Here is a 21,114-nt window from a genome sequence, read left to right as displayed (position 1 = left end):
TAATCATATCATATGACCAATATGACAAAGCAATGTTTCTAACCTAGTTATAATAATTGTTTCTAAATATTTTTTTAACTGTTCATATATCTCCTATAAATTATATAAGAGAACAGCAATGCCCCTCTGACACATAAGTCTGTATGTCTTAAATCTGTTGGCGACAAATGGAGAAAGTGGAAGAATCGAATTAAAATTGATTATTTTAATGGAAAGACGTATGACCAATTGTTAACCAATGTTCCTAATCGTGTTGAACCTGAGCAATGGAGGATTCTCATCGAGTACTGGAGTACAGACAAATTTCAAGTAATTTCTTGTCTCAAATAACATTGTTTATGTTTTTTTAATTATTGTCATTATAACCTGTTCAAAAAATCTCTATTTTTTTTTATTTTTAAGGAAATTTCAAAGAAAAATGCACTCAATAGAGAACTTGCGGGGCCAATACATAGGACCGGAAGGACTTCGATGCCTAACTTCAAAATAAAAGTATGTATAATTATAATATACTATATTTTTCTGATAACAAATTTATAAAGATTTGTCATTTTTATATAGTTGCCAGCTGATGGAAAGTCAACTGATCCCTTAATAACATACATTGAGGCTCGTTGTAAAAATGGAGTTCCAGCTGATGCCGAGGCTGCAAATTTAATAGTAAACACATTCATTTGCAATTCTTATATTGTTAAGAATTATCATTCTGTTTACTTGTGAAGGATCTATATTTATTGATGTTAATAAACATCTAGAGTCAAATGCAAGAAAAGTTATCAGCGGTACCTATTGAAGATCAAACACCTGAGTTGAGACAGAAGATTTTCAATAGTTTCATGGGAAATCAAAGTCATGATTATGTTCGCACTATGGGTTTAGGTCATAGTCCTTCTGATATGCGTATATGAAAGTAGTGACTCCTATTCTAAATTAAATGAAATCTCAAATAGATGTACTTCAATCAAAGTTAGAGAATCATGAATCCCCATTGACTCATCTTGGTATGGAATCTAGTGAATTTAGAAATCAAAAGGTATCTTTACTTTATTTAAATAATTGACTTTTATAATGAATTTTGATAGTTTTGTGATATGTACATTATTTTTTATTTAGGTTGCAGATAATATTATTTCACATGAACAAGGATTGGATAACCAACAGGTACATTAGTAGTTGTTTTCATAAGAATTTTTTTTAATTCTATTAACAATTTTGGTGATGTAGTAGTGTGCATATTTTTAAGCTGTAGATAAATTTATTTTACAAGTGCAACAACTTGAAAGACAAAGATATTAACAAACGCATAAACCATCATTTCCTATTACGAGATGAAGAGGTTTGTTTATGTTGTATATATATATAGTTGCAAGAAAGAGGATTATGTGTTAGATGATAAGATTTCTTATTGAAATGTTCTATTTATTGATTTTTTTTAATAGCATATATTATAAATCATCTTTACCTCTAATAAGAGTTTTTTTTTTATGTTCAAGATTCTGGTGAAGAAAGATTATAGAAGTTATCTCTAGATCACGAGGAGTTGTTCTTTAGATTTCCTTTTGTGTAACTTTCATGGAAATAGTTATTTTTTTATTATCAAATTAATGATATATATATATATATGTAGATATTTCTGTTATTGGATGAATGTTGGATGCACTTCAATTAATGATTATAGAATTTTATATTGTAGATATCATTTTTAATTTATAAAAAGAGAGTTTTTCCTTTTGTTTTGAAATGACAATTTAATAAATTTAATCTAGATTAATTTGTATAATAAATGTTCTTTAAATATTATTAATTTTTGTCATAATTGTTGCATCTAACAAGTTAAAATATTAGGGACAGTAATTTACTGTCTTCAGTTCTATTTGAGACAACACATTACTATCTCGATTTAGTGTCTTTAGTTTTTTCACAGGATAAGACATAATATTTGAGACAAAACAATAATTGTCTTAAATACTTTTAAGACAATTAAATAACTGTCTCATCACCGTCTTAAATAGCATTTGAGTCAGTACAACTGTCTTAATATTTTTTTAAGACGCTTGTATTAGGGATGACTACATTACCGTCTCATCACCATCTCAAAAATATTTTGAGACACTAAATTTATAATTTAAGACATATTTTGTTGTGTCTCAAAAGCCTAGTTTTCTAGTTAACGGTCGAGAAAGGTGTTTATTTTTCTTTTTGACAGATAAACTTAACCCCCTCTTGTCAGCCCTAACTGGTCCAACAAGCTCAATTCCAGATGGCTGGAGAATCACCCAAGAGAGCATGGGGAAAAGATTGGTCCATACTATAATTGACCATTCAGATGAACAGTGTTTGAGGCGCCTCCAATGGCTTTGGAGGTGTCTTGACCTTTGGCAGCAAAGTTGCCGCATTCAGGACCCGAGGTACCTCCATTGTGTCTAAGATGCCTCGAATGAATAGTGTCAAAGCAGCTCCAAGCACATTGAAGGTCCCTCCAATGCGGTAGAAACATTGGCAACTGTTACACTTCGGATAAAATTCTATCCACACTAAAGGCGCCCTAGATCCCTTTGGAGGTGCCTCTGAGCCACGTCAACCAACGGTAACATTATGCCAAGAGGCTATAAAAAGTCTCCTAGACGTAGGAATTAAATAACAACTTGTATTCGCTTTCTATACTAGTTTCTGAGTTGTTAAAGTTTGTAAGAGGTTTCTCCGCCTTCAATGAAAAAATTTTTAGTGACCTTTTCATTGCCTTGGATTATCAATCACCTATATTGTAAGCAAATAACTATTATGCCTCTTTCCTTGCTAGTTCAAAAAGCAAGAAAAATTATGGATTTCATTTCAGGGTTATTCAACCCCCCCCCTTTTTGCCGATTAACGAAGGTACAATAGGTTCTCCCCTTGGGGGAAACCCTAGAGCCATCTTTTGAAGCCGCCTTCGATGATTCGTCCTCCTCCGGAGTAAGGGATCATCTCTAACGACATTGGAACTCATGGATAACCATTTCTCTTATCTTTATTTCATTTAATGAGTTGTAGATTTGTATTTCTTTATCTCTTGGGCATATTTCCCTTCTCCATGGAGTAGATTCTCCCGATTTAGGATGTAGGGAGTAATTATGATGTGATGATGATGTATGAACTATGTATTTAGTCATTTTTCTATTCTATGATATGTTTATGACTTGTTCTAAATGTGTTGTGCTTTGTATGTGTTTGATGAAATGTGTAAATGGTGAATGCATATGAATGTCAAGGTTTGGTCATAATGTAGAGGAGAAGTTTTGGATTGTATGACCGGGGGCCTAGTGACAGAGGATATCAGTTTAACTGAACTTTCCAGAGTTATCACTTTGGAATGGGGGTCAAATCTCTACAAAGAATTATCTAATTAGAGCTTAATGAGTTTTTACCAACTCAGTGTTAGGAAGTAACTTGTGTAATTTAGAAAAAAAAATGTGGAACCGCCACATCAGCGGCCCCTATAGCCAGTCCCATGGATATGGAGGGAGGTAAATGCAGGTACACAGCTGAAAGTGCATGGCCGCAACACTAGTCCCAGACAATGACACCTCGAGGATCGAACCCTGGACCTCTCGGCCACGAAACCATGCGCCCCCAGCTGTGCTACGCCCTGGGGACAACTTGTGTAATTTAGAGATTGTATAACTAGAGGCCCCTAATGATAAGGAGCATCCCTTTAGCTGGTTTCTCTATGTTACCTCTTTTACTTCGTAACATTGAAGTACAAATTATGTAAACACTCTTGTGTAATTGTCATGGAGTGGTATTGGTAATTTAGTTAGTGGCGCCGTCTGTGGGAACCCCGGCTTGAAGACCGTCTAGCCCAGACGTTAAACCGTTGAGTCGAACCGGCGACTATAAAAACCCCGGCTTGAAGACCGTCGAGCTCCGACGTTAAATATCGAGAGTCGAACCGGCGACTATAAAACCCCGGCTTGAAGACCGCTGCATGGACTAGTTATCAGATATTCTATCTCCCCCGTTCGGGGTCGAGCGGTCGCCACTGGTCTCGGACCAGCTTCAGATATTCTATCTCCCTCGTTCGGGGTCGAGCGGTCGCCACTGGTCTCGGACCAGCTTCAGATATTCTATCTCCCCCGTTCAGGGTCGAGCGATTGTCACTGGCCTCGAGCCAGCTTATCAGCATATCGCATTTCTTATCTCCCCCGTTCGGGGTCGAGCGTTTCTCGCTGGTCACAGATCAGATTATAAGAGCATCTTATCTCCCCCGATCGGAGTCGAGCTATCTCCGATGGTCGCGAACAAAGAGTATCTCTACTGGTTTCAAACCAGAATTTAGGCTATGAGCCCGTTCGGCTCGTGGCTTTCGCCTCCACGAGCCTTCGATTCACGGGCTACACTTCCGATCAACTCACGAGTGATGCGGTCACTCGACATCATTCCATTTAGTTCACTCGATTGTTGGGCCGGCACCTTACGATCGCCCGTTGACTATTTTTGGGGCTGCGCAGTCAGCACTTTCATAGCCGTCCGACCGGTATCACGCGGCATCGTCCGCCCGGCATCTATCCGTCCGATCGACATCATTCCGATCGCATGCTCAGCATCGTCCGCCCGGCATCTATCCGTCCGATCGACATCATTCCGATCGCATGCTCAGCATCGTCCGCCCGACATCTATTCATCCGATCGACATCATTCCGATCGCCCGTTCAGCATCTTCGTTGTCGTGTTCCCCGTATCGTCATCGCTCGCAGAGGTGTTTTTGTTCCTCGTTCGGCATCTCCACGGTCACACACTCAGCATCGCTCATCCGCTCGGTCTACTCGTTGTCCAGCGTGTCGCTCAGTCTACTATCCTTGTACTCGTCGATCGTTTGTTGTTTGGCCGCTCGTTTGATGTTTTGTTGTTCGCTCAGCATCGGGCCGGCTATCGACTTGATCCACTCGGCACGATTACCATCTCATGCGACACCATTACTGTAGCGACCGCTCGAGAGTCATTATGCGAAGGGTTCAACGATTTGACTTTGATATGGAGATCGATGTAGCCTTAGCGATAAACTGTCCAGTCAGTCAGACTCACGCCTCCTTCGACTAGACTTGAAGGGGAGGCTTGTGATCCGGATGTAATTGAGGACATGAGGGGAAATAAGGAGATGTGGGAGGGCAATTGGGTCATTGGAGAACTTGAGGGTTTGAGTGTTTTTAGGGAGCACTGCTCACAGCCGACAGAGGAAGTTTTTTTGGCTTCGTGCTCGAGCTCGCCGCCAGGAGGAGGATCTCTTCCTCTCACGCTGCCGGCCAGCGCTAGGGGCGGCGCTGGCCACTCCTTTCCTCCTCCTCTCTTACACCTCCTTTCCTCTTCTCCTCAGCGTGGCCACCGGCAAGAGGGTGCTTGGTTGAGAGCCGCCACTAGGAACAGTGGGGGAAAGAGGGCTTCAATGGTCTTGGTTCACCGCCAGAAGATTCGACGAAGGAAGCTCTTTCTCACATCGCTCCTCACCGACGTCGATGGTCGTTCCCCTTCTTTATTTCTCCTCGACGCTATCTTCTCCCCTCATGGTTCTCTCCGCCTCGAGCACGTCCAGTAGAGGGCGCTATTGGCGCCGCCTCCACCGCCGGCCCCTCTCGCTGCTCGCCGGTGATGATGCTGTTGAGGAGGATCGCTGCCACCTCCCGCAGGTGTTGCCACCGGTAGCCACCGCCGCCGGCAGCCGCCGCTGCCCCTTCCGACGGCCCCACAGCTAGCTCCGGCGTCCTGACAGTCCACATCGACGGCTGTACATTTGTTGCCTCCACTGCTTTTGGCGTAGATCCAGCCTTCCGCGGTGTTTCCAAACATCCATTGTGTTTTCCGGCCATCGAGCCGTGATGTTCTGCTCTTTGTATTACTGCTATGATGGTGAGACATTTTACCAGCCGGCCTAGGAGCCATCAGTGTGTGCCGTAGCCTGGCCTGTGAGCCGAGGATATATTCTGACTTACATGCCGCCTGGGCTGCGACGACTTGATCAGTAGCTCGACCAGCTCATCCATCCATCCGAGGGCGCCCCCCTGGGCCAGGGTAAGCTCTCGTACTCGGTATCTGTTCATTTTATTGCTATACTATTATGCGGTTACTTATATGTCTGTGGGATTCGCCTCGAGCACCGAGGTACCAGAGACCGGGGGAACCCGGTCGCTGGATACAGGTACAGTTGACCGGAGGAGGACTTCGGACGATCGGGTCAACGTAGTGGACAGATCATCAACCGGGTCATGGGGGTGCAGTCAACCTTCCAGATACGTCATTCCGACAGGTTCGTCTTCTCAGCTTCCCGACAGGATCAGTTAGAATCTCTACAAGATCATAAACATAGAAGATAAGGAGATAAACAATATATAAGAACATTAACTAGTATTATAGTGAAATTAAAATCCTAGACTCATCCCCAAAATTATTTTCACTCTCCCTTATCACTCTCTCTCTCTCTCTTACTTACTCTTTTTCTGTCTTTCTCAACTCTCTCTTTCTCTCCGTCTCTCAATCTTTTTTACTTATAAACATTCAATTAATTTTTAATTATCTAGATAATTTACTTTAATCAATTTCTAATACTTAATCAGTAATAATATTTATGGATGAATATTTTTATTATTGGATAACCATTTCATAGAATTACAGATAGGCAGCGAGTTTTTGATGACATCATTACCTATGCACCCATCAAGTGAACCAATCCCGGACCAGAAAAATCTCCCAAGAGTATACAAGTGGACAGCCTCATTTCGTTTCCCTTCAATCTAAATCCAAAGCAATGGCTTCATCTCCTGTCTTCTTCCGGATGGGGCTTCCTCCTCCTCCTCCTCCTCCTCCTCCTCCTTCCGATGCTGTCCTCCGCTCATCGAAAGCGCAGAAGAAGCTACTGTACCACCCTCCTCCTTCTCCTCATCCTCCTCCTCTAACTCATTCTACACGACTCCCCGTTTCCCGACGAGATGTTATCCTGACCATCTCAGCTCTTCCCCTCAGCTTCACTGCGCCACCCCTTCTTTCGCACGCACGAGAGAGAAGGGGGAGAAAGGCCATCCCTCCGGAGGAGTACATGACCAGCCGTGAGTTGAGTTTCCTGCATCTTCTTCTTTTATGCACCATTTCCTAGTATCGCAAAGGCATTCTAGTTTATAGGCTTTGTAGCCCAATCTGGCTAGCTCAGTTCTGTAATCTTTGTATTTTTGTTGGTGAAGGATATAATCGGATGCAAATTTTTAGTGTCTTTTTTTTTTTAAAAGGAATTACTTTATTTGCACTGATTGCTCTACTTCTCCTGCCTCATTTGGTTATCATCTTTTTTAAATTTTCTTCATCTTCTTGTATTATGCACCGTTGCTGAAGCCTTTGTCTTCTTGTCACAAGGGCATTCTGGTTAATAGTGTTTTTGTAGACTAATTTGAACACCGTCAGCTCTATGACCTTTGTGTGTATGTTTGTGATGGGAGCAAACTGGAGGCAATTTTCCAGCAGTGATTATTCTCAATCTCCTATATAAGCCGGGTTGGAATAACGTCCATCACAATTCAATGTAACCTCATCCCTAGGTTTCATGGACACCAGAAACTCTCCCAGAGAATTAAAAAACATTCCTTTATGCAAACTTCTTGGTCTATGAGAATCTCCAAATCTCCTAAGGGATCTTGGAGGTTCCAAAATGCTCCACTAATTGAGAAAATTGCAGCAGTCACAAAATTCCAGCTGAATTACACCAACACAATGCTAAAAAAGTTAAATAATTATACACTAGATTTCCTGCATAGGGCTGCAGTTGAGCCCAAACTGGCTCCCCAAGTGCAACATATCAACTGTCCAATTGTTGGTTCATAATAAGCGGTTCATATAGGTTGAGCTCCATGTTGAGCCTGTCCTAGGTGTAGGGTGCAGTGGTAAGTCACTCCCACCCCTGAATTAGTTTACCAAAACCCTGTGTGGAACCATTACTTTGAGATAATGGAAGATAGTTTATTTTGAGAGTTCTGTTGTCATCATCTAACACTCAATTTTAGCAAATGAAAGAGTACCCTCAATGAGTGCAATTTTTTTATACTTGTAATTGCAGCAGGCTCGACAATATGAAGCATATGATATTTTAGTGGAAACATTTAATGATAAGGTTTTTGGATTTTCTCTGTATTATTCTATATTTGCTCAAGTTATGTCAAAATGGCCTTTAAATGGATTGATAAGATAGGGAAAAAAAATGCTAGACAAGTTGATATTTTGAAGCATCAATTATGCTTATTTTTTCAGCATATTATTTAAAGTCAAATGAACTATAATCTTTGTGGTACTACATGACTTCTCTCTTTTAGATTAAATTTCTTCTGTGCTATGGTAACGCCATATTTTCTTAATTTTTGATTTAATGAGATCTAAATGTGTACAACAGTCAAAGGCTTGCAGTACTGTGATCTCGAGCTGGAAACATGGATTATCAAAAAAAAAAAAAAAAATTGAAGTCCTGTGATCTTTTAGTATATGTTTCTGGTGTTTTAGTAATTTCATATTTTCTTAATTTTCAGTTTTCTGAGGTCTAAATGTTTAAAACAGCTGAAGGCTTGAAGTACTATGATCTTGTTGAGGGAAAGGGCCCCAAAGCTGAGAAAGGCCTCACAGTGCAGGTTGTTTCCATATCAAATTGCCTGACTACTTGTTCCAGTGACAAATGTTTTCTTTGCAGATGAAAATGCAAACCACATCATTGTATGCTGACCTTTGCTCTTTTAGGTACACTTCGACTGCATCTTTCGAGGGATCACAGCAGTTTCTAGTCGTGAGTCTAAACTTCTAGCTGGAAATCGCATCATTGCACAGGTTATTTCCACGAGCGCAATTTGATTGTAGCATTTACATTGTGTCTTCTTCAGTAATGCTGATCGCATTTACTCATGATTGCATTCTTGTGGTAACACTAAGTGATTTCCTCATGTAATCACTATTTCGGAGGGAAACATAGAGATCCAAGTTTCCTATCATGTGTTTTTTTATTGCTATGTGGATTATAGCATAATTCCTTCCTATTTTCATGTAAATAAATTTTGTCCGCAATCAATTCTTCTCGGAGTAATTCTGTATTCTTGTTTTCATGCTCACAACTTGTTGCTGTTTGGCATTTTTGCTAACATCGTTGCTCATTTTTAGTGTCTGTCCATGACAAACTTTTGTGAAATTGTAGCACTGACAGAGCTTTCTTCTTTTAGTAGCCATATGAATTTATTGTTGGTTCACTACCTGGTAAAGAAAGAAAGCGTGAATTTGTGGACAATGCAAATGGTCTTTATTCTGCCCAGGCTGCACCGAAACCCCCAGCAGCTCTGTATACGATAACCGAAGGCATGAGAGTAGGTGGGATGGTGAGTGTCTGCAAAATCTTTTTGCTTACATGTTTCCTTGAAGCACATTCGTAGCTTACACTATCTTGGCTTTTCATGTCCATGTTCTATCTTGAATGGTGCAGAGAACGGTGATCATCCCCCCTGAAGTGGGTTATGGAAAAAAGGGGATGAATGAAATACCAGTAAGAGTGTATATTATTTCTGAAATTCATCGTTTCATCAATAACTTTTATGGGTTCGGTCTGGAAAGTAGATCTATCTTTTTGTTTATATGCATTATCTCATCTATTGTTCATGTTCAGTCTAGAAAGTAGATCTATGGTTCCTAATCACACTCCTAGTTTGGAATGAGCGAATGAGGAAAAACTAAAATGATGGGGAGCAATCATTATGCACAAACTCTTGTAGGTATCTTTAAAGCGGCTAATTTTCGTGAATTTTCAACCTTGTAGCCTGGAGTTGATTTTGAAATGAATGTGGAGCTTTTGGAAGTGGTACCTCCAGGAGGAAAGTAATCTATGTTCTTAAGAGGTCAGCATCTCGGGGACTTTGTTTAGTTTGTTTGCCAGACAGGCAAAAGTCTTCTACTTCATGAATGAAATACAAAGTGCCTTTTGTTTCAGCAAGATCCCCTTCTTGAAATGCAAGACCAAGGCTAGTAGAATGTTTGGTTAACTTGTCGGTGCACCATGTATATTATTATTATTTTTTTTTGTAAATGTTCAAGTTAAATTAAACCCATGATGAATACTTTCAAGCTTCCTATATGTTATTTGGGAAAGAAAATATGGTTCCTTAGTTTGCAACTTCCATATTATCCTCCACTGTGTTATCGGCATGTATATTCGGAGTTAGCTCTATCTCTCATTGTGGTAACACTTCTGTTTACAGTGTTGAATTGGACCCATGAGTTGCAGGTGAGCTCATGCTTGTACTAATTCATAGAAGTACAGAACTCACTCTGATGTAGTAATTCAGCATCTGAAATTTGTTATGCTAGGCTTTTAAATCCGAACCGATGGATGAATCTCTGGTTCTCAGTTTTTGTGGCCCATTCCACTGACTTCCCAATCGATCGAATTGAATGCTTCAGAGCGATCACCAAGCAACCAGTTCCCTCTAGTTTTGAAAACATTGGTTTTATGCAGTGTGGTGTACTAGTGCACATGTTAGATATGAACTCACTCTTTTACCTAGTTCAGTGGCTGCAAACAACTAATGTAAAGTTACTAGGCAAACACTAGGTATCGTATTTTATATATCATAAGAGTTTACTTATTCGTCTATTTAAGATTTTTTTAAAATGAGCCAAACAATCTATTTAAATCTTAAATATGGTTTATCAAAAATAAAAATAAAATCAGTTAAAATTTGGAATAATTTTATTTGATCAAAACGTTCCATTTCCAATTAAAATGGGCATTTCATTTAACACAAATTATGCAAAATATCCTTATATTATTTGATCACTCGGTTAGGTAGAAGTTAGCATGTAGCTTCTACCTAGTGTAAAAGTTATATGTTAGCTTCTACATAGTGTAGAAGCCGGTTGCTAGTTTTCACAATAGTAATTTTATATTATTTTGATTTTGCTTCTATGAGTGATAACCTAATTAAAATAACTGATATGAGTGATTCTAGGAGTGATAACTTAATTAAAATAACTGATGGAGACTATCAAATGAACATTATTTGATCACAATCGATAGTATAAAGGTTAGCATATAACTTCTACACGTTATAGAAAAAAAAATGTGGAACCGTCACATCAGCGGCCCCCCTAGAGTCGGTCCTACAGATATGGAGGAAGGTAAATACAGGTACACAACTGAAAGCGCATGGTCGGAACGCTAACCCTAGACAATGGCACCCTGAGGATCGAACCTTCTACACGTTGTAGAAGCTAGCATGTAGCTTCTACACGTTGTAGAAGCTAGCATGTAGCTTCTACACGATCAAGTGCTTGTATAATATAAGGGTGTGTTTGGTATAAGTTATCATGTATAATCTTGGTTATGTAATTACCAGGTAATCACATAACCAAGATTATGGGGAATAAAACATAACCAAATGTTGTTTGGTTCAATCTAGGTAATGCAACAAAAATATGTTTGTTTGAAGGTTTTAATGAATAACCTAGTTTAGTATTTGACTAGATTACCCTTAGTTACAAAACTAACTATACATAATAATAATAATAATAATAATAATAATAATAATATTATTATTATTATTATTATTATTATTATTTAAACTCTATTATATTTTACTATATTTTCATGTTTTTTTTATTTTTATATATTTTTTTATTTTGTTTTTTTATGTTTTTAAATTTTAAATTTTTTTTAAAGTTTTTTTTATTTTTTTACTTTTTTATTTTTTATCTTTTAGGTTTTTAAAAATTTTTAGGTTTTTTTACATTTTCCAATTTTTTAATTTTTTTAATGTTTTTTAACATTTTTTATTATTTTTTTACTTTTTAAAATTTTTTACGTTTTTTCTAATTTTTTTATGTTTTTTTGTTTTTTTTTTTAAATTTTAATGTTTTTTCTATTTTTTTTTATGTGTTTTTTTAATTTTTTTAATGTTTTTTCTATTTTTTTAATTTTTTAAAGTTTTTTACCATTTTTTTAATGTTTTTTTTTTAAAATACGTTTTTTTTATTTTATTTTTTATATTTTTCATTTTTCTTTACATTTTACTTTTTCACATTTTTCTTTTATCCGAGGGTATTTTGGGTAAAAAAAAATTTGATAACCCCGGAATCAAGAAAAATCTCAGTTTTCCGAAGTTTTTCGATTCCTGGTTGCATGCCCTTTTTGCTGACGTGTCGGACATGAAGCATTACTCAGGAATCATCGATTATTTAAACCAAACAGGTTTTTTGTTGATAACCTTAGATGGATAACCAAGGTTATCAAGGATAATCCTCAACCAAATTTATCAAGGTATTTTAAATCATTCATGTTTAATGGGGCATCCATTTGAATTTAATTGGAAATGGAATGTGCATTGACTATTTTGAAAATGATGTCCTTTTATTTTTGGCCATTTAATTTTTTATAAAATAAAAAAACTACAATTTTTATTGAACCAGTAAATAAGTTTTCTAAATACTCAAATCACATATTATAGTTTTAAAATTATCAAATCGCGTACTCACTTCCTATTTTATCCTCGTCCTCAAATCAACTTCACTAGAAAAAAAAATTAGTCTGATTTTTTTTCCAGTCGAATTGATTTTCTTTCTATGTGTTAGAAAAATCCATCAATCAGTTTCAGCCAAATTCAGCTAATGGATCTAGAGATTTCATAATGATAAGGAATTAGCTCCTATGTGTTCATCTAGTTCTCCTGATTGTAAAAATGATATCAAACATTAATTTGACCCAGTATATTGAGAGTAGTTATTTTTTAAATATGAATGTGTCTAAAAACTAATTCGTGTTCAAAAAATCACTACTCTCAATATATTAGGTTAAATTGATGCTTGATAGTATTTTTATAATTAGGAGAACTAGACGAAAATATAAGAACTGGTTTCATGTCATTTTGAGATCTTTAGGTCGATCAGCCTATTTTAGCTGAAACTGACTAATGGAGCTAGAGACCTCGAAATTATATGAAATCAGTTCATATGTGTTCATCTAGTTCTCCTGATTGTAAAAATGATATCAAACATTAATTTGACCCAATATATTGAGAGCAATTATTTTTTAAACATGAATGTGTCTAAAAACTAATTCGTGTTCAAAAAATCACTGCTCTCAATATATTAGGTTAAATTGATGCTTGATAGTATTTTTATAATCAGGAGAACTAGACGAAAATATAAGAACTGGTTTCATGTCACTTTGAGATCTTTAGGTCCATCAGCCTATTTTAGCTGAAACTGACTAATGGAGCTAGAAACCTCGAAATAATATGAAATCAGTTCATATGTGTTCATCTAGTTCTCCTTATTGTAAAATTACTATCAAATATCAATTTGACCCAATATATTGAGAGTGGTGATTTTTTGAACACAAATTAATTTTTTGGATATATATGTTTAAAAAATCATTGCTATCAATATATTAAGTTAAATTGATGTTTGAGGATATGAATATAATCATAAGAACTAAAAGAACTCATAAAATCTGATTTCACTTCATTCTAAGCTCTCTAGGTCCATCAACTAATTTTGGTTGAATGAACCTAAATTAATTTTATTTAAGTTCATTCAGTCATAGTTTCAAAAAAAATACTACTCTAAATATATTACGTCAAATTGATGTTTGATAGTATTTTTATAATAAGAAGAACTAGATGAACATATAAGAACTGATTTCATATCATTCTAATATTTTTAAGTCCATCAGCTAATTTTGGTCGAAACCTGTTGATGGACGTAGAGAACTCGAAATAACATGAAACTAGTTTCTATACATTTGTTTAGTTCTCCTGAATGTAAAAATGCTATCAAATATCAATTTGATCTAATATATTGAAAACAATGATTTTTTGAATATGAATATGTCCGAAAAATTAATTCGTGTTCAAAAAATTATTATTTTAAAATATATTAGGTCAAATTGATATTTGATAGTATTTTTACAATTATATTATTCCGAAGTCTTTAGATCCATCAATCAATTTTAACTAAAATTGACTTATAAATTTTTTGAATAGAAAAAAATTGATTCCCCTAGAAAAAAAATTAATCGGTTGATTTTTTTCAATCGAATTAGGGGTGTCAAAAATGAACCCGACCCGACGACCCAACCCGAGTCGACCTGAAAAAAATCAGGTTTGGGTTGGGCATTTTCGGGTTCGGGTTGGAGAGTTGGAGAGTAAAAAAGTTTCGGGTTGGGTTCGGGTTGACCCGGGTTGACTTAAATATAAGGTTTTGTGGGTTTTTTTTTTGTTAAATCAAATTTTATTTTAAAAATTTAGATGTTTTTATGTATATTAATATCATGTTTGTATGATAATGATGGAGTATTGAGATAAAAGTGAAGAATTATAGGGAAAATAGTCCAAAAAAGTCGTTTTGAATAGAATTTTCGGGTTATATGGGTCAGGTTCGGGTTGATCAGGTTGGTCGGGTTCGGGTTGAGGTGTTTTGGGTTGAACTCGGGTTCGGGTTGGGTTAAAAAAAAAAAACTCAACCCGACCTAATCCAATCCGATCCGATCCGATCCATCTGAATTGACACCCCTAAATCGAATTGATATAAAGATGAAAGTAAAATGAAAAAGTGGTTAAGATTTGATAATTTTAAAATTATGATATAAATGTTTTAGAAACTTATCTATTATTTATTTATTTATTTATTTTTTTAAAAAAAAAAACTAGTTCAACATGTGGTCGAATTGTCGAAATGATTGATACGATCCTATTCGAGTTAACTTAAATATTAACCAAAACATTTTAAATTGATTTTTTTAAGTCAACAGTTCATTGTTTTTTTTTTCCATCTTTTTTCTTCTATAAATGAACGACGCAGTCCCCTGAAGCGTCCGGCCATCTTATCTTCTTCTACTGCTGCTCCGCTAGGGTTGGAGCAGGAAGGATGATGCAGAGCTCGCTGAGGTACGATGGTGATTCCAAGTCCCTTCGCATCCACGCCAAGGAGAGGATTCCACTCGCCTCCGATACCCTACTCCAGGTTCATTCCCATCCTTACTTCCCTCTCTCCTTTGCGTCGGGACTGGATCTTTCTGTTTTCGTAAGAAGGAAACAATTAGCTTTGGACTTTGGACTTTCTCCATATAGATCAGAATATCTAGCTAAAAAAAAGGAGAAAAATTAGTACGGATCTTCCATTTGTGCTTTTAGGGCTAAATGTTTCATGCATTGCTTCCTATGATTATTGTTTCTTGTTTAGAAATGATGAATTCCATGGTGTTGCTGAATTTTTCTGTTTTTTCTTTCTGGAGAAACTAATTATATTGTATTCTTGTTTCTTGTTTAGAAATGATGAATTTCACGGTGTTGCTGAATTTTTCTGTTTTCTTTCTGGAGAAACTAATTATATTGTATCCTATCAGGCTCATGCGGAGCTAGACACCAAATCTGGAAGTCCTAGTTATCTTTCTTTAATGTTTCGGCATTTTTATCCTGAGGTACATCTTTTGCGCTAGTATATGCTTTGAACATAATAAGAATCTGTGTTTGTGGAGTGACTTTTGTTCTGATCGAGTAGGCGTCAGCCAGCATGGGTATGGGCGTCCAATTTAACAAAGATGAGAAACTGAGCTATACTGTTCAAGCAAAGAGGGCATTCCCAATCACAGCCAATGGATTAGCGGGCATAAACTTGAAAGGGAGGTACTCTTTTGCTGAAGGATTTAAGGAGGTTTGTGCTTTTTGATATTTCCCATTTTTTTCCAATTTAAATTGTGAAATTTCTATAATGACTAAGAGATATGAGCATTGTCTTGGATGTAATTTGTTACTCTTTTCTTCTTGAATTGAGAACACACATTTGAATGATAAATTGATTTGAAGTATCATAACCAGCCAGTTAAGTCATCATTGAGTGAGCCTAGTTCAAGGATAATTTTAATGGTTCTTGCCTCTAGGTTTGTTGAATACTACGGATAATCTAAAATTACTTGTAGACATTTCTGGATAATAGGGCTTGATTATTTGTACCATGGTTCACTATGGGGGTTGGGTTAAATTCTATGTTACTGATATTTTTCATTGACTCTTCATTGATTTATGTTCACTGTTTCAGGATTGTCATTTGACAGAAAAGCCTGTGTGGCAATATCTCTTAGCTAAGTCAATTTGCAAGTGAAATTGTCAATCTGAATTGCAGTTCTGTTTAAGATGTTGGATGTGATTGATGCCCTTTTTCTTTTGCTCTACTACTTCATATTTAAACCAAGACACTTTTCAGTTTATATTAGAATCATTAGTAAATATCTTATCATTTGCCTGAGTTTGATATTCTCAATGAGGCAAGTCACGCAAGATCATTCATGACAATGTTGTATTCTTACTTATGGTGGTAATGGTTATGTTTGATCACCATTTCATCTACTCACAACCGCATGACAAATTGTCTGCACAAGTAATAGCTTGTTGTTTGGGCTAAATATATAAATTACTGGCGTACTGATCCCATTAAGTAACTCACTTGTGAGAATTATATTATGCACTTCGTCCGAGCTCATTGTTTGCATTCAGTATAGTTTTACTGCTCGTTAGCTCAATAGGACATGAAAATTATGTAATAGAGTTCATGCAAAAGTAACAACTCAAAGTTTGAAGTGAGTGTAGTTTATTATTGGTTTGTCCCACATGATGATGATAATTGTATAGATTATGTTGCACATTCTTAATTTCTCTTTGGGCATAGTATGGTATCACTAGTGAGATGAGCATTACGAGACAATTGCTTTCAGCAATAATAGGTGTCATGTGAGAGAAATACTTTGAGTGTGATTGTCCCTTTGTACATAAGCTTCATTGTTTCAGCTTTTCTCTATTGTTCAGGCTTTTCTCTACAGGTAAGGGAGGGGTTTAAGTATAAGTCAAGTTTATTTATGCTCAATTGTCTCTTAGTCATTTTCTTTTTCATTTACAATCCAAATTATTAGTTTGTAATATGATTCTTAACTTCTGTCTCGTACCATATATCATATGTCGAGTGGAGACGAGCCCCTGGTTAATTTATTGATAGTTAGTTTTCTATCTTGTCTGTGATTGTTACATCAGTATGACAGTGTTATGTACATTCTGACTGTTTTCATAAACTTGAAATTCTCAATTTACCTTAAAAGAGTTATTATTTATATCTGTAGAGGAAGGCAAAAGGTGCAGTTGAGTTAGCATGGGCCATTCTCAATTTCCAGAAAGAACAAGATGTGAGGATTAAATTTGGATATGATATCAGTAACCAGGTATGTGTCTTTCCCTAGATGACACTTGGCAACTTAGATCTGCATCATGAACTCCTAGTTGTATATATCATCCTGAGCAAGCTGTGCTAGTAGACCCCTTAGACCGCACTCGCAATGTGTTCTAATTGACTATCTGTGTAAGCGGTTACATTCAGCATATACACAATCTTGAATGGTGGGTTTTGATGTGTTGGGTATTGTGGTAGCTCGCGTACGTTTCATGGGATTGTAAAGTCATGCTTTCTCCCACAGTTACCATTAAGGGACTCCTGGTCTTGCCATATGTCAGTAGACACTTGAAAGTTGCTTTGGATTACAGTGGAAGTTGTACGGTATGGTAAGACTGATAACAGAACCTTGATTGCATTCAAACCAACAATTCCGAAGTTCGAGAGAGCCCTCCATTTTACACTGTAGAATATTATGGGCCCAGTCCAGCCGGTAGAAAATAATCTTGTGGGATTAAGATTCAGAGGGGCATATTCCTCTTTAATATATAGATATTCATACCCTATGTTGGTGATGACTAAAAGGAGAGAAAAGCCTCAACTTCTCAATTCTCATTCAGTAGGCTAGAATGTCAGGTTTATATCCCATTATCTAGGACTAGTAGGGCTGGAAATGAACCACATGTTTGTGAACAAATTTGTTTATGTTTGTCCAATAGTGAAAGTATATATAAAAGAAATAAGCTTTTACATTTGTGAGCTCGGTTCACTAATGTTCATGAACAATTTATTAATGTGAAATTTTAATTATAATTTATTTCTTATTTTTTATTCAAATTCATAAAAATGTAAGAAAACTAAGAATATAGTATTTTATAAAATTTACAATCTTAAATTATATTCATAATAAATTAAAAGTAAGGAAATAATATAAGTTTCATCGATTTAATAAACATTTAACCAAAATTATAAGGACAACTATGTTGTTAGTTGAGCTTGATAAAAAGTTCAAACTTGGCTCGAGCTTAATGAGATTTTTTAATAAACAAACTTGAATATTCTCGATAAAAAAATAAAACAAGCTTGAAGAAAGTTAAGCTTGGCATGGTTGATTCGTTTACACCCCTAAAGGATGGGCTGCATGATTCTTATCTCCCCATTAAATTCTAGTTCAATTACCTTATTATCTTCTAGAAAATGGCATCCCATTGCATCTTCTTATTACTTAATGTTTTTAGGTATTTATGATATATTTCTGGGGACAGGTAACTTTCGATGATCATAATGCACTATCTTGTTTGAGGATAAAAATTCCTATCACTAACTTTTTTTTTGACACCTTTGAATTCGTTAAAAGTGAATGGTCAAAACGTTGATGATAAATAGTTGTTTTTTTTCTCAACGCAAGGAGAAATTTTTTACAAATGAAATAAGGCCTAATGTTTTCTCACTAATGCAGGTGCCGTATTTACAGATCAGAGAAAATAATTGGACCCTTAACGCCGATGTCAATGGAAAATGGAATGTAAGATTTGATCTCTGATCCTTACCTTTACCATTTATGGCAGGTTTCTGAGACTCATTTTTGAAGGCTTGAGTTGATTCATCTCTACCCTATGGCATTGTATTGATAGCATGACACCCATTTTCGATTGTTGTTATTGAGTAATGTTCTTTCATGTTCTCCCTGTTTTTGTTCCATCGTTGTTGGCAACTAGCTTCTGCACTAGCTCCCCCCTTCTCAGTTGTTAAATTTTCATGTCAAAGATTCAATCACATTGACCCCTCTCCCTTTATGAGTGTTGAGCATTGCTACATTCGATCCGTTCATTCAATGTTTCTCCAAAAGAACTACACTATCACTTCCTTCTTAGGTGTCGAGTTTGCACTTGTTCATCTTCTTCCTCCCCTTCCACATTAAAAATTATCACTTTAGCTCCTTTTGTTTAAAATATTTTTTTTCAGTATCGGCCAAACAATTGAGACAACATAATTTAGAATAGGGATAATGATAAAGTTACAAACCGATAGAAATAAATCACGATAACTAGGCAAAAGGAACTGAAGCATAAGCGGGTAAACTGTATTTACCCTTCCCACAATGGCAATTTAAACTATGACACGAGTAGTTATCCTAATTAACCCCAATCATTCTCTAACGTATCTTCTCGGTATCATATGCCACAGTGTGCTCCTTCCACACTTCATTCTCCAAGTATTTCTCATAGAAGCTAACATTTCCATCTGCTTTCACAGTCAAAGCAGCAGAGCTCCTTGTTCCATAGAGTCCCTGTCCAATTGGATACAAAACAAAGGAATTGGCTAGGCTACATGAGCACAAATCTTATGATCTTTTTTAATCTAGACATGCTTGACATGCCCAGACCGAATGGCTAAAAAGACACCCTCCATAAAATTCCTTAAGGAGAGTCTTGCGAAGGAAATAAAAAGAAAAAAGGGTTCGACTTGCACTTACTAGTTTGGTCTTGACCTCAACAAAAATGGAGCTCAAATTGAGTTCCCAGTCCAGATCGCAGCCAGTGTTGGGCAAGCTTTCTCTATCAGCTTTTGTGGTGTCACACATGAGCTTCTCGATCATGTCTTTGGGATGGATAACCTCTTCGTCTCCATAATTTAGAATTAGGTTGATGAAACCCGTGCGAAGGCATTGTGCCTATGGAAGGTTAAACATTGACGATAGCAACATATAATATTTTGTTGCATGACCCGATTAGATATGAAACCCGACCTAATTCTTTGCTCACCTTATGCCAGGAGGTGTCCAATTTCGCATTTGAAAGCACATGAAGGCCTGGTGAGACCATTTGTATAGTAACAGGTTCCCCTTTTGGTCTATTTGATACATAAACCATGAGCTTAGCAGAAATGTCAGCAACTATGAGATTAAACCCATTATACTCATTTGCTTCCTCCTTCAATTCCTCTGCAAATTCTAGTGGGCTCATCCTCCCCTGCAATGGTCTAATTTTTGTTCAAGGACTCAAACAAACCAATTTATACGAATGATTGAGATTAAATCTCGACACATTCTACAGCTATAAAGGGGGCTTATAAGGATGCATGACCTACCTGAAGAAACCTAAGAGGCAAGTCTCCTCTTGTTCTTGCGCAGGGGAGGACATCAGGCTCCAACACATTGGTGAGGAAAGCCAACCTTCCATCCCTCGTGCAACCCAACCATGTTCCGCCGCATAAGCCATCCCTTCCTCCCAAGATCTTGGTGCCCTTTCCCCACCATCCCACCGGATCCGTAGGCCTGACACCATTCCTTTGGTTAGCTTCTAGGTTTACATATGTATCCTTTGAGATCTCTCTTAAAAGTTACAAACAATGTATATAATTCACAATTTAGATACAAATCCTCGGCACTAGGACAAAGACTATAAATGAAGAATTCAAGTATTAGAATGAACAAGATAATCAATCTTTCACAACAAAAGAAACAACAATAAGAAAACGATGAAACTAGGTTTCGTCATACCTATCATGAAACTCATCTCTATTGTGCAAAAGGATTAGTGGGTAGAGAGGATGATCTTGCCAAAGCCATGCAACAATGCACATCTTGTTTTTTCTCTAGTCTTCTTTTCTTCTTTTCCCGATGAAATACAATATATATAGATCTTCGTCCATCTACCAACATACTAAACAAAACCCAAGCAAGCAATGAAACATGACAAACCCTTCCAAATTCTCACATCCTCACCTATTCCAATGACCATATTTATTGACTCGGGTTTAAGTTGCCATCTAAAATAAGTAAAATGTTGCACATGGATGCTTTAAGTGATCTCTAAATTTGTGTTCACGACAGAGTTTAAAGTCTTGATCAAATAGCCACTTCGAGATTCAGTTAGATCGATGTGGGAGTGATTTGCATTACGACACCAAGGCACTTCACTT

The 21,114-nt window shown here is 36.6% G+C and overlaps 3 protein-coding genes across 4 annotated transcripts; 2 read left to right on the top strand and 1 right to left on the bottom strand.

The window, feature by feature from the left end:
• The first annotated feature begins 6,738 nt into the window (after positions 1–6,738).
• Positions 6,739–10,235, top strand: LOC121967463 (peptidyl-prolyl cis-trans isomerase FKBP18, chloroplastic-like). Of its 2 annotated transcripts, XM_042517717.1 has the most exons (7): positions 6,739–7,073; positions 8,563–8,633; positions 8,740–8,826; positions 9,216–9,365; positions 9,470–9,529; positions 9,800–9,878; positions 9,971–10,235. In XM_042517717.1, exons 1-6 carry the CDS (start codon positions 6,776–6,778, stop codon positions 9,860–9,862), a joined length of 729 nt encoding a protein of 242 aa, XP_042373651.1. In that variant the 5' UTR covers positions 6,739–6,775; the 3' UTR covers positions 9,863–9,878; positions 9,971–10,235. The 2 variants fall into 2 exon arrangements, with proteins under 2 accessions (XP_042373651.1, XP_042373650.1); XM_042517716.1 differs by having other exon boundaries at positions 9,800–10,235.
• A 4,583-nt stretch (positions 10,236–14,818) lies between these two features.
• On the top strand, positions 14,819–18,869 carry LOC121967462 (outer envelope pore protein 21B, chloroplastic-like). Its single transcript, XM_042517715.1, has 5 exons — positions 14,819–14,997; positions 15,380–15,454; positions 15,535–15,687; positions 17,144–17,242; positions 18,650–18,869. Exons 1-5 carry the CDS (start codon positions 14,902–14,904, stop codon positions 18,731–18,733), a joined length of 507 nt encoding a protein of 168 aa, XP_042373649.1. The 5' UTR covers positions 14,819–14,901; the 3' UTR covers positions 18,734–18,869.
• Positions 18,870–19,345: 476 nt separating this feature from the next.
• On the bottom strand, positions 19,346–20,775 carry LOC121968559 (transport and Golgi organization 2 homolog). The gene is made up of 5 exons (XM_042518880.1): positions 20,693–20,775; positions 20,281–20,467; positions 19,956–20,162; positions 19,667–19,864; positions 19,346–19,480 (listed from the first exon to the last, which is right to left on the bottom strand). Exons 1-5 carry the CDS (start codon positions 20,773–20,775, stop codon positions 19,346–19,348), a joined length of 810 nt encoding a protein of 269 aa, XP_042374814.1.
• Positions 20,776–21,114: the final 339 nt, after the last annotated feature.

Source organism: Zingiber officinale, chromosome 3B (assembly GCF_018446385.1).
Source record: "Zingiber officinale cultivar Zhangliang chromosome 3B, Zo_v1.1, whole genome shotgun sequence".
NCBI lineage: Eukaryota > Viridiplantae > Streptophyta > Magnoliopsida > Zingiberales > Zingiberaceae > Zingiber > Zingiber officinale.
Note: the sequence above shows the minus strand (reverse complement) of the source record. Positions and strands in the feature narration are given on the sequence as shown.

Coding starts and splice junctions, on each gene's coding strand:
- LOC121967463 (XM_042517717.1), top strand. CDS start 6,776: ATGGCTTCATCTCCTGTCTTCTTCCGGATGGGGCTTCCTCCTCCTCCT. Junction 8,827..9,215: donor GAAATCGCATCATTGCACAG/GTTATTTCCACG, acceptor TTCTTTTAGTAG/CCATATGAATTTATTGTTGG. Junction 9,530..9,799: donor AGGGGATGAATGAAATACCA/GTAAGAGTGTAT, acceptor TCAACCTTGTAG/CCTGGAGTTGATTTTGAAAT.
- LOC121967462 (XM_042517715.1), top strand. CDS start 14,902: ATGATGCAGAGCTCGCTGAGGTACGATGGTGATTCCAAGTCCCTTCGC. Junction 14,998..15,379: donor CCTCCGATACCCTACTCCAG/GTTCATTCCCAT, acceptor GTATCCTATCAG/GCTCATGCGGAGCTAGACAC. Junction 15,688..17,143: donor TTGCTGAAGGATTTAAGGAG/GTTTGTGCTTTT, acceptor TTATATCTGTAG/AGGAAGGCAAAAGGTGCAGT.
- LOC121968559 (XM_042518880.1), bottom strand. CDS start 20,775: ATGTGCATTGTTGCATGGCTTTGGCAAGATCATCCTCTCTACCCACTA. Junction 20,163..20,280: donor TGCCTCTTAGGTTTCTTCAG/GTAGGTCATGCA, acceptor AGACCATTGCAG/GGGAGGATGAGCCCACTAGA. Junction 19,865..19,955: donor TGGACACCTCCTGGCATAAG/GTGAGCAAAGAA, acceptor AACCTTCCATAG/GCACAATGCCTTCGCACGGG.